The sequence below is a fragment of the Esox lucius genome, chromosome 13, assembly GCF_011004845.1.
Source record: "Esox lucius isolate fEsoLuc1 chromosome 13, fEsoLuc1.pri, whole genome shotgun sequence".
NCBI classification, from domain to species: domain Eukaryota; kingdom Metazoa; phylum Chordata; class Actinopteri; order Esociformes; family Esocidae; genus Esox; species Esox lucius.
The window spans coordinates 8,515,103-8,528,072 of record NC_047581.1 but is presented as its reverse complement, the minus strand read 5'-3'; the positions used below and the strand labels follow the sequence as shown (position 1 = coordinate 8,528,072).

General features: G+C 40.6%; 1 protein-coding gene across 3 annotated transcripts in view; it reads right to left on the bottom strand.

Moving 5' to 3' along the window:
- The window catches only part of nf2a (neurofibromin 2a (merlin)), a 30,318-nt gene extending 20,408 nt beyond the window's left edge, over positions 1 to 9,910 (bottom strand). The window contains exons 1-3 of one of the 3 annotated variants that reach the window (XR_004576694.1): positions 9,270 to 9,910; positions 3,737 to 3,862; positions 3,422 to 3,544 (exon numbers count right to left, since the gene is read on the bottom strand). Coding sequence is in view for 1 of the 3 variants with exons in the window: in XM_013132759.4 (XP_012988213.2) it covers positions 3,422 to 3,544; positions 3,737 to 3,862; positions 9,270 to 9,383 (363 nt within the window). In the remaining 2 variants the exon portion in view is untranslated. The remainder of the gene's footprint in view (positions 1 to 3,421; positions 3,545 to 3,736; positions 3,863 to 9,269) is intronic. The other 2 variants (XR_004576693.1, XM_013132759.4) reach the window with 2 other exon arrangements.
- Positions 9,911 to 12,970: the final 3,060 nt, after the last annotated feature.

Genomic DNA, 12,970 nt, shown 5'->3' with positions numbered 1-12,970 from the left:
TAAGTGACTGAGAAAACGCAATTTCAACAGCAGGCTATATCACCGGTATGTCATTGCCTGACGAATCATGCCGAAACGAATCTCACTTCCCTATCCTTTCTAAAGATATTCTGTCCGAGACAACACCAAACATTACTCAGCTGCTATTGGATCATCTCTTAAAAATCCTGGTATCAAAGCTAATGGCTATCTCAGCCACACTACTTACCGTAAGGCAGTGGCTAAACTGGCCTGTTGATTTCATAATTTCCAACTGCTCAATGGATGATCCAAAAACACAAACTACTGAATGCTGAATAAATGTCAGCCACACAGTCACATGGGAACTCATTAGTCCTTGAGCCAAGGACGGTAAACTTAATCCAACTGAAGTTCTTCTGAACATACTTAAACAGCTCTTAGAGATTTAACTGAGTAGTAAACATTGCATGAAGATGCAAGTGCAATTTACAGATGCCCAAGAAATATTGGTCCAGCGCTGAAATGTATGAATGTCCCTTCCAGTGATCTCCCCTGACGCCGTAGGCTAAATGGGTAAGTGCTCTCAGTTGACATACCTGGTAGAATAAGGGTTAAATAAATCGATTCCAAGCACCATCTATCTAAGCCCAATATAACCCTTCTAGTTAATTCAATTCCGCCACCAACTAACACAACAGGGTGTAGGGGCCTAGGTCCGAAGGCACAAAGTGAGCTTCAGTCAGAAAATGGCAGAGGGGAATCAACCTCCGGAACTGCTGTTTAGAGATTCAAGATGAGTTCATTTGCAAAACAATTCATGCAGCCTGGTGTGTCGTGGACTAACGAGGGGTCTATGGGACGAGGAGACAGGGCTAATTTCTGGGAGCTGAAAGGCAGGCGGGCAGGCAGCTGCTCCCATCTGCTTTGCAAATGAGGGTGGTCGAGGAGGGAGTTACCATACAGGAAAAATAATAGGGTCCAGATAGTTTTTGGCTTGTGAAATATAAAACAGACATATCGGCCAAACCATGTATTTTTAATGCACTTTCAATACATGTTTTATTAATGTGTGAAATATATTATTTGGCCAATTTTACAGGTCACTTTTTTTCAGATTTTGTTCCATGAATGTTTGAGTGCTGGAACCGAGCGAGGAGATGGCCAGAGGAGAACAGGCAGTGCGGCTGAGTCCCAAACGGAACACAATTCCCTATGAAAGTCCAGTGGTTTGAACCAGAGCGGACCCCGGTCAAAGGTAGTGCACTACAAAAGGGAACAGGTTGCCATTGGGGAAGCAGCCTGAGAGACAGGAGGCTGATGGTTTGTGATAAGCCTTAATCCGGCTGTCATGCTCATGACACAATCTGAACAGGGGAGCCATGCTCCCACATCATGGGAATTAATGAGAGTAATAAGGAGACAGGCTTTTACAAGGCGTTTAGTCAATGTATTCTTGTCCCTTTCCTTTTTGTAGCATCCCTTTTAATTGGATGTTTTTGTTGTCGTTGATTTGTCTCAAAACGGTTCCCCCTATAAAACCTCAACTAGTCTTAGGCTAAATGCTTTAGGAGGCATTGATGTCTGAGCCTGTTTTACTGTTTTACATCACATTCTGAAATAAATACCTGCCGGCATGAGGACAGGCAGGGGGCATTGCTGTTTTTACCACTGCAACAAAACCAGCACAATGGACATATGATGAAACCGCCTGCAATAGGGAAACTGATTCCCAAGAAACCAAATCAAGTGGGCCAATAACCGGAGCTCTTAAAACCTAATTGGTAATTGATAAATACGGCCAGTTGAATTGGACAGCAGGGAGGCCATTGTAACAAATCTCATCTCGTCTGTGGGGGATAAGGGAATTGTGGCTAAGGCCCAAACGGTACACTCTTCCCTATGTAGTGCACTAATTTTGACCAGAACCACAGAGCTCTGGTCAAAAGGAGTGCACTCTACAGAGTGTGAGGTTCGGGATGTGAAGGGCTGTGTCAGGACTGGGTAGGATTTCCCCAACGTTTCAGAGCAGGGCTGAATAGGGCAGTGGAAATATGCTGTACAATGATTCCACATGGCTGAATACAATCAGAGAGGGACAATAGAAAAGTGTATTACAAACTTAGAGGGCTCAGTTGGCTCTCCACTGACAGCCTGCTCATTTCAGTGGAGCTCACTGGTCAGTAAAATACCTGCACAACTAGTAATATAGTGGAGTATCATTATCTTGATGGGCTAAATGGTTTATTTATAGAATGGGTTGTGGAATTTGTTTAGATGAAAATAGCCTGGGATTTGTTTAAATGAAAAACACACATTAGTGAGTTGGTGAAGAAGCTAAAGATTATAATGTTTCTTTGCTGACAGGAAAAGATCATGTCAGCATAGATAATATATTTATGGCTGATGCGCCATATATGCATGCCTCATCTTCTGTACTGAAATCTCTGGATGCAGTCTATCCTTCTGCCTGGTTTTATTGCTGGTGCAAATTTTCACACACATCACTGTCTTTTGTTTTCTTCAGTTGGCTTGGAGTTACTCTCCTCTACAAGGGCCAGACATTGGTTGATATATAAACTTTCTTACAATCTACCAGACAAAATGATTTGGAAGAAAATCTGTTACCAAACACGCTCTTCACATCCACTGCTAAAAACAGCCACTGTGAATGGCACGATCCCTAATCGGGCTCACCTGAGAGAGGTGCTGCTTTCTCTAGTGTCTGAGTGCAAATCAAGCGCTTTAATGTGCAAAACACTTAAAGTTCTCTAATAGGACTACGATTCTCACAAAAACATTCAAGAGCTTTTTAAAAGTTACCTGAACTGACACATGTGAGCACTTCTGAGAGGATAAAAACGTATCTATAATCTCTTACAGTGAGGCCAGGCCAGCCTCTGGGAGGACTGGGAACAAATGAAAAAGGCTCACTATTTTGACAGACAGTAAAATAATCCAGCAGTAACTGTGTCCTAACAAGCATGCCAGTCTGATTTTAAGTTACCTTGAAACTTAGTGCACTACCTTTCACCAAGTAAAGCACCATGTTGGGAATACGAGATACCATTTTAGAGGCCGAGAAATTCTTTTGTGGTGTCAGATTTTGAAAGCCAAAAAGAAAAGATCCATCAGTCAGTGTCAGTGAGGATATATCTTATCCCCTTTAAGGTTAGTTTTTTTTTATCAGTGTCAAAGGAGATGGGATATAACAATTGTTCAAAAGGAAAGTATTGAGGTTGAGAATCTTTCATCAGATGTATTGTGTTCATCACAAAAATTATTGGTGAAAAGCCAGCCAATGATAGTTGTTGATTGTATTTGGTTATAAATACATTTATTGCAACAAGTTTGTACATGTACCTATTGAGTTGCCTTCTTCGCATGTTCTCCCAAAAGAAGGAAGAAAAAAAATACAGGGAAAATAATATGTTTGCGGGTAATTTGTGTCTCGCATTATCACCTGAAGAAAGAAGAGATGCTGAGTGATATCCTGTACCAACTCCTCCTCTGCGTTCTCGGGGTAAAACTTAGCCAGGAAGTGAAGGGTGACTGGATCTTCTTTGGAGACATCGTGATCCAAAACCTGCCATGCAAGACAAACCAAATCAACACATACCACCAGCAGTCATTATCATCACAACTCCATTACTGGAGGATGACTTTGATTGTCAACCTCAGGGTCATTCCTGGAAGATGTAAGGCTTGATCTCCATTTGATTCAGTTTGAACAAACAATGTGATGGAGACTGAGTGTCCGTCTGGTGCTAAGATTTACCTTCTTGTCCATTTTGATCCAGGCCACAGTGTCTTTGACATCGTACTGGAGTCCAAAGAACCACGTCTCTCTCAGTCCCAAAGCCCGACACACCAGATCAAAAAGATATTTTCCTGTCGATTTTACCTGAAAAAACAGCAACGTCAATTGATTTTGGATTAAATATAGGACCAGTCCCATAATGTACAATTCATATGCTCTGGTCACTTTTTATGTACATTGATATACAACAGCATATTTAATTGTATCCATTTATAGGCACTACAACACATATATTTATAATATTTAAGATATTCATACTGACATATTCTCATTTATATATTATTTGAAATTGCTTCTAATCACCACTATTTTTTTTTCTGTTATTATTTTTGCTTTACATATTTATGAATTACTACATAGATGACAAGTAACATGTCGAAAGAATTTCATTGTTTAGAATCACACATGTTATTCGGTGCACTCGACAAATGAAATACTTTGACCATATGTGAATGAATAACTGACAAAGCAAAGTGTGTACGACATGTCAGAGTGAAAGACAAGTCATACAAGTCATATCAGCCCGTCCATCTTTCCTAGGCTCAATTCCAGGCAGGGGGTCAGCTAAAAGACAGCTTAAAGCTCAGAGAAGCAAATCAGATACACATTCCTCTTCAATTAAAAAAAGCTTTCATCTCTGACTGCTTAACTATAAAGCGCACTAATAGCTAAGGCCTACTCTACCAGTACCATCATTCATTGCCAAGGAGAATTAGCTCACTGGGATGAAAAGAAATCCAAGACAATTGAAATACAGTCACGGTCAGTTTGACTACATTTCAAATACCCCGGACCTAAAATGTCAAACAACATAAATTATTACTATTTACCAATCATATCAATGATTCATGAATCATATCAAAGAATTACCACCTAGTCAGTTATCATAGCAAACCTGCAATTGGTATTATGTGGTATTAACAATTTCCAAATGTGGAAGTATCCAGGCTCCCTCCCCTTTAAATATGGGTTATTATTATTATTATGAATTATTTGGCTCTAAGCAATGTTAAGCCAATGTTAAGCAAATTGCAAAACAGGCACTGAAAGGCATCAAGGACAACAACAAAAAAGTATCTGCCTATTCTATATGGTATATATGCATAGGTATTAGTGCAAAGCCAATCAATGCACCTTTGATTGGATTCTGGTAACAGTGTACACTTCATTACCGCACCTCCTTTTGCTGCTTCGATTTTGTAATGAAGTGACCTTAAAGGGAATCACAGAGGCAGGACATCAATCTGCATCCTGTTGTTTCTTATTGAGCCTAATACCAAGTAAACACTGTGATGGCAATTTCATCGATCAGAACTCCTAAAGGAGTAAAGACAGAGACAATTCTTTTGCACAATTAAGTTTATTTGCAAAAAGAGAGACACGTCAAATGCTTACAAACATAATCATCCGAGGGGTCTCTAACTTAATACATGAACAGTTTGTATTTATAGAGGAAAAAGGAGTGTGGTAAGATGCTGCCCATCTGTCTTGTCAATAAAAAACATTCCCTTTGTTCTGTCAATACCTAGGCTTCACACAAGGGGCAAGCTGTCCTCCCCCACATGGGTAACCTTCTCAACTCCTGAGGAGTCACAATGCCTGGACAAACAACAGATAGACACTAAAGGGTTATACAGATTTACGAGTAACTAGTACGCTGTTGCCGGTCAAGGATGCCCCCTAGGCAAATACCAGATCCCTCTCTACCACATTCCTTTTCTTATCCAAACATGGGGACTCAGTACCTTTAACTAGTAACCCATTTATACATGTATAGGACCAAGTATACATCAGTTAAAGAATTTCCACAACACCTACTGGATTTTACACTGTGAATGATTCCTTTATAGTGGATGAGTCACACTTCTCCAACAGCAGACATTTATTCTGTAGATACTGACTGCCATCTTGTGGTAATGTACATGACATGGTTCGCAATGGTTAAATTCCGGGATGTAATCAACCCATCAATTAAATGTATTATAAAGCCCTTTTTACATCAGCAGTTGTCACAAACTGATTTTACAAAACACCCAGCCTGAAACACCAAGGAACCCTAAGAGGAGTCGGAATTAAAAAAGAAACCTTAACACTAATCTCTGGTGTACAGCAAACACCAGAAAAATAGAATGATTTAAAAATAACAAAACATTTATTTTAGTAGACAATGTATGCAGTAGTGAATGAAAGTTTGTGAACCGTTCAGAATTGTCTATATTTCTGCAATTAATTGACATAGATTGTTTTCAGATTTTTCAACTGACGTTCCCTAAATAGATCAAATGAATATATACTGAAACACATAAATCACACATCGGGTCTGGATGAACAAAATATATTAAAGATAAATTAGTTGAGGACAAAATGACATGACAACGGTCAGTGGAAACCAAAATCACCAACCGATTGAGGGCTGGATTCAAACTCAAAGCAAATAATTGAAATCACAGGCTGTTCCAACTTGCGTAAATCTAATCACGGCAACTCATATTGTGACTCAGTAGTGTGTATGGCCCCCACGTGCCTGTATGCACTCCTGATAACGTCTGGGCATCCGCCTGATGAGACGGCAGATGGTGTCCTGGGGGATCTCCTCCCAGACCTGAATCAGTGAGCTCTTGGACAGTCTGTGACGATACTTGGCAGCATTGGATGCACTGGTACATAATGTCCCAGAGATACCTAGTTGGATTCAGGTCTGGGGAACATGAGGGCCAGTCAATGGCATCAATGCCTTCGTCATCCAGGAACTATCTACACACGCTGGCCACATGAGGCTGGGCATTGTCCTACACCATTAAGAACCCAGGGCCCACGGCATCAGTGTAAGGTACCGTTGGCTAGCATGTGGAGGTCTGTGCAACCCTCCAAGGATATGCCTCCCCAGACCATCATTGACCCACCGCCAAACTGGTCATGCTGGGTGATGTTGCAGGTAGCATAACATTCACCACGGCGTCTCCAGACTCTTTCTTGTGCGTCACATGCTCAGTGTGAACCTGCATTCATCTGCGAAGAGAACGGGGCGCCAATGGCGGACCTGCCAATTCTGGTGTTCCCTGGCGAATGATGGTGGGCTGTGAGCACAGGTCCTACTAGAGGACATTGGGCCCTCATGCTACCCTCCTGAAGTCTTTTTCTGAATGCTTGGTCAGAAACATGCAGACCAGTAACTCACTGGAGGTCATTTTGTAGGGCTCTGGCAGTGCTCCTCCTGTTCCTCCTCACACAAAGGCACACACCTATCCTGCTGCTGGGTTGATTCCCTTTTACACTGGGATGATTGTGTTCCCTTATTTGTTTTGAGCAGTGTATTTGGACAATAATTATTATTTTTTTGACTTGTTCATCTCTTTACTGACCAATCTATACAACATACATTTTATTTGTGGGGAAAAGAATGTACACATAAATTGGCTTAAAAAGGTGTGTTAAAATAGTGAAATGTTTACTAGTAGGTATGAACACATCCTTGCTCTAAATTTCCATAATTCCCCATTTCATAAAATAATCGTTGACAGTGATGAGTTGTTTGCTAAGGTAATTTGATTTGTCACGAGTACAAAGTAGTAAAAAGAAAGTCTCAAAATGTAATTGCATGTTTGCATAAATCAAAACCCAATGGCCGGGAGGATTCTAAATAATCAGGTTGGAGGCAGGTAATCCTTGTTTACAGGGCAATTTATCTCACCCGCAAGTTGCAGCTGCATATAGGGTATAAATTGTAAATTGACAACATTTGAGAAAGAAAAACAGTACATTCTGATCCCTGTACCACTATCAAGATTGTGAAGTATAAATAACTTTTTGAAGATGTCACAGAAACAAAATAATCCTCATTTGTAAATACCATAACCCCAAATGAATCATGAATAATAACACTTCAAAAAAACTAGAGGTTAGCTTGTTTTGTTGCAACCTCAGACAGTCATCTAAATTACTTAAAAATCTGTTGTTTTCAGAGAAATTTCCGGAAAACAAGGAAGGGGAAACAGCAATCCCTGATCATGTCTACATCTGCATTTCCCATCCTTCTCTCGCTGCAGCTCAGCCTTTACGGTGCATCTCTTCTTCCTTCTGAAGTAACCCGGCAGCCTCTTCCGGAAATACTTCTAGGCAAACTTGGATGCATCATCCACAGCCAGCTCAGAAATTACCTCCTGGACAGGCAAATCCTCCACCAGGAAGCTGGAAAGGATCAATACTGATTGGGCTGGTACAGCGCTTACCCAACCCTTTCCTCACCATCCCTATGGTCAGTACCTCTGTTGCAGATATCAAAATGCTCACATCTTGGGTAAACCGAGAAGGACCTGGCCATCCCGGTGTACAGGCTGGACAGGTTGACCCCAGAGGCCACCCATGTGTCTCTGGGGGCAGAGGGGATCTCCATGGTTTGGCTCTCGGCAGACGAAAGCTTTGAGACCATGGTAAGCTCTTCTTTCTCAAAAAGTAGCTTTGCAGCCTCTAGCAGTGGAACTTGGCCTGCTTGTGCGCTGCATTCCCGGACAGCTCAGCAATCACCTCCCGGAGAGTCTCCCCGGGAAAAATGTTATACAGCTGATCACACAGCTGTATAAATCCATCGATTAGTATGAGACTACACTGTCTATGTACTTAGATAAACCATTACCTGGGCCATTTGAAATGAATGAGATGGATACTTTTATTGTTGTTTGATTGGCAAAATCCACTGTGTTATACCTGACTGGTAAGTCTTGCTAGCATGACTAAGCTAAATCTTGTTTTCTACCAAGAAAATGCATAAAGGCATTTCCGTGATTGATCAATGATATATATGACAAACATTTTCTATTCTGATCTACACATTTCACATTTACGACCAATTTACTAAAAAATTTACATTGAGAAAAGGTGACAGGTTTGCATGCCTGCAATTACATTAACAAGTTATGAAATACTATTACAGTTAATGAACACATCATTTGTAATTACCCCTGTAGCCTATGTGGTAAAACAAAATTCCCAGAGGCGGAAAGGTTGAACATCTGACCAGTAACCAAAAGGTTGCTAGACCAAATATTCAAGTAGGTACGAGGGGGGGGGGGGGGGTTAATAATTCTGTCCCTGAAGCAACTAACTGGAACTGCTCCCAAGTAGGTTTTTGCATGGAAAACATGGAAAAGTAGTCAGTCATGTTTAGGCTACCTGGAAAAATTAAAAACTAAGTAAAGATGACCTTTGTTTCCAAATGGAAAATATGACCCTGACACCAGTATGTCCAAATGGCACCCAATTCCCTATATTGTGTTCTAGTGTTGACCAGGGCCCATGTGGTCAAAACGCCTGGAGTGCATAGGCAATATGATTCCATTGGGATACAACCTGATGGAAAGCCTTAAGGTCAGGGTGATGTCATATGTCATCATGTTCAGAGAAAGCATGAGCTGGCCAACTACATAATTCATTGTTGTGTTGTAACAAGGTCGCAATCAAACATTGCAGTAGACTACACAAAGGAGGCACAAACCTCACAGCTGCATTCCATGTCTGCATCCATTGTGGTGATCCTGACGTTGAAGTTCTTCGCTTGTTTTCTCCTTAATGAGTTCAGTCTCATTTTGGCTGCCAAGGCACTTGCCATGTTGACAAACCTTCGATTTATTTATGTACAAAACTAACTAGCGTCTAAAATGAGTTGGATGCGCACAACGGTGTCATACGATTGTCCGTTATCCCATTCTATTCGAAGAGCATTTCTATGAGTGGCATTTTATTTTATTCAGTGTAATTACTGTTGTACACTCGAAGAACGTGAGGCTTGCTCCGAAACACTGACAAGCATATTTAGTTATTTAAGTCCGCAACTGCAGCTTCAGTAGCTGTTTACTGAGTACAGATTTGAAAACATAGCTAGAATGAGACATTTTATTTACTCGAGAATTATACAACATACTTTACTGTACTCCCCCCTCCCCTGTTTAACAGTACTGTATTAATAATACTGTACCACGCGTTAACTTTAAATTCCAGTTGTTTAATATAGGCTTTCCGTTGTAACAAGAGCACCATTATCGTACTTGCTAGCTAGTAGCTAGGAACACCTTAACAAGCTTCCTCATTCACTGAGGGGGCGGTCTAAACAAATCGATCTGTAATTTGATTGGCTTACTCTTCCTTGGTTGTGAATTGTTCATTCAGCGCCATCTTTTGGTAGCAGTATAAGAAATGGTGCCCTTTCGGTCAAGAGCAGTCAACACGCATTCCGAATCACTGAAGTGAACTGAATCATTCAGTACAGTTCATAAGATTCGAATAATTTGAATCACATTTATGAATATTTGTCAAAGCTTTGAATTCCATCCCAATCTTATGATACAATAGTAGCACACTGTTTACTGTTTCATGCCTAGGATTCACAAAAATAGAATTAACCTTGTATATTAACTTTATTTTTTTAACTTTAAGTCAAAGAAAAACCGAAGTGTCTTTTTGAACAATCAAATTATTGTGACACAGTAAGAATTAAGAATTATATAAAGCAAAAATATAGCAAAAATATACATAATGTAAACTAGAAGCAAGTTTAAAGACTGTAGAATGAGGATAAGTATTGAATATTATGAAGTGTAATATGCCTATGATTGGTACATTAAAATATTCTAATGTACAGTAAATGTACATAGAAAGAAATGAGAGCATTTGGAATGGTCATGTGTTCAACATTATCATAGATAAGTGTTGCTTGTTGAGGAGCCCAATGGCCTCAAGGAAAAACTGTCTGTGAGTCAGGAAGTGCATGCCCTGATTCTCCGGTAGCATCTACCAGATGGCAGCAGTATAAACAGACCAAAGCCTTGGTGGCTTTAGTCAGTATGTTAGACATACTGAGGCACTGGGTGTGGATTTCTGGTGCAGCCTTAGAATGGTTTTCATCCTACCTGTCCAATAGGAGGTTCTATGTCTCTGTGTATAACTACGTCTCTTAATTTTTTTCTGTTAAATATGGTGTGACCCAGGGGTCGGTCATGGGACCTATTTTATTTTTCTTATATATGCTTCCACTGGGACATGTTATTCAGAAACACAGTGTCTCTTTTCATGTTTATGGTGATGACACACAGATGTACCTCCCTGTCAGATGCACAGACCCTGGAATGCTGAGTTCACCAACCAACTGCCTTCGGCATGTCAAAAATTGGATGTCAAATAATTTCCTCCAGCTGAACTCAGACAAAACAGATATCATGGTCATTGGGTCTCAGCAGATGGCAAAGCAAATACTGCCATCTGCTGTTTCCCTAGTGGAACTTATCAACCCTGTTGCAAAATTTTTTGGCATCTGGTTTGATAGTAATAACATTTTCGAACAGCACATCGTGTTTTTACCATCTTAGAAATATATCAAAACTACGATCGATATTAACTTTTAAGGACACTGACACCATTTTACATAATTTTATTTCATCACGGCTGGATTACTGCAACAGCCTTTTTACTTGTTTGACCCAAAAATCTATTGATCAACCCAAGACTGTACAGAACTCAGCTGCCAGACTTTTAACCAGAACCAAGAAACATTATCACATCACACCTGTTTTGGCTTCATTACACTGACTCCCAAGATGTTTTAGAATTTAACATTTTATTGATTACTTTGAAGGCTCTTCTTGACCTCTCTTCATGTTATGTCTCTGACCTTTCAGTCCCATATACACCAGTGCATACCTTGAGTTTTCAGTCGAGACTCTATTCCAGAGTCTCGACTGAAAACTAAAGGGGACAGAGCGTTTGTAGTCAGGGCCCCGAGGCTCTGGAACAGCCTGCCCAAGGACATCAGGTCAGCTGAGTCAGTGAATTCCTTTAAGGCCTTCTTAAAACATACTTTTATAGGAGAGCCTTTCCTGATTTTAACTGACTTTATTTTATTATATTTTCTTTTAACTGTAACTGTAGCTTTTAAGTAGTGTTCTTGCTTTTATCATGTATCTTGTTATTTGCTTTATGTGTATTTTATTGTCCTTGCATCGTGAAGCACTTTGTAACATGATTTCGAAAAAAGTGCCTTATAAATAACAATTATTATTATTTTTAGTTGTGTGCAGCATAACTGCTACATGCAGCTTCGTCATTTTTAGTTTGGGCTCTGGGCTCTACTCACTGATCTAAATTCACGGATCTAAGAGCCCTGCTCGATTTATACTCTTCAATCATATCCGAAATGTATTTGTGGCCCAAAAAATTCAGTGATTTGTAGACTAAAAGCACAACTTTAAAATATTTTCTGTAACTGACTAGAAGCCAGTGCAAAGATGTAAGAACCGGAGTGATGTGCTCGGTTCTCTTCTGCATAAGTGCATTCTTCTTACGGTGTCTTGGAAAAACAACATCTGACAATCATAATAAGTACATTTTGCTTCACTGAAGCCATTAGTTGGCAAAGTCAGTGCCAGTGAAATCAAAGTTAAATGCTTTTTTCTCCGGGTGGTTACATTGGGGTTGAGATACCTACATTTGTGCACAGGCCATGTAACAGATATTCTATTTAACAAAGAATTGTTGAAGAGAAGCATTTCGGAGAGAGATGTGTAGTGCATTCTTACAACTGACCACTTGTCTCTAAGTTTTAAACACCATGTCAACTAAACTTCAGGGATTTCAATCTGTCCAGTTAGGAAGCATAAGCGATTGTGAATCAATGTCACTTGTTTTGGTGTGAATCAATGTTACTTGTTTTGGAGGATAGCTGGACAGGTCCATAGAAGTGCATCAACCCAGCAGCAGGACAGGTTTCTGCTCCTTTGTGTGAGGAGGATCAGGAGGAGCACTGCCAGAGCCCTACAAAATGATCTCCAGTGGGTTACTGGTGTTCATGTTTCTGAGCAAACTGTCAGAAACAGACTCCATGAGGGTAGCATGAGGGCCCGACGTCCTTTAGTGGGACCTGTGCTCACAGCCCAACACTGTGCAGCTCGATTGGCATTTTCCATTCAGCATGACCGGTTTGGCGGTAGATCAGTGATGGTCTGGGGAGGTATATACTTGGAGGATCCCACAGACCTCCGCGTGCTAGCCAATGGACCCCTGACTATTGTTAGGTAGTGGGGTGAAATCCTGAGACCCATCGTCAGACCTTATGCTGGTGCAGTGGGCCCTGGGTTCCTCCTGGTGCAGGACAATGCCTGGCCTCATGTGGCCAGCAGTGTAGGCAGTTCCTGGATGACAAAGGCA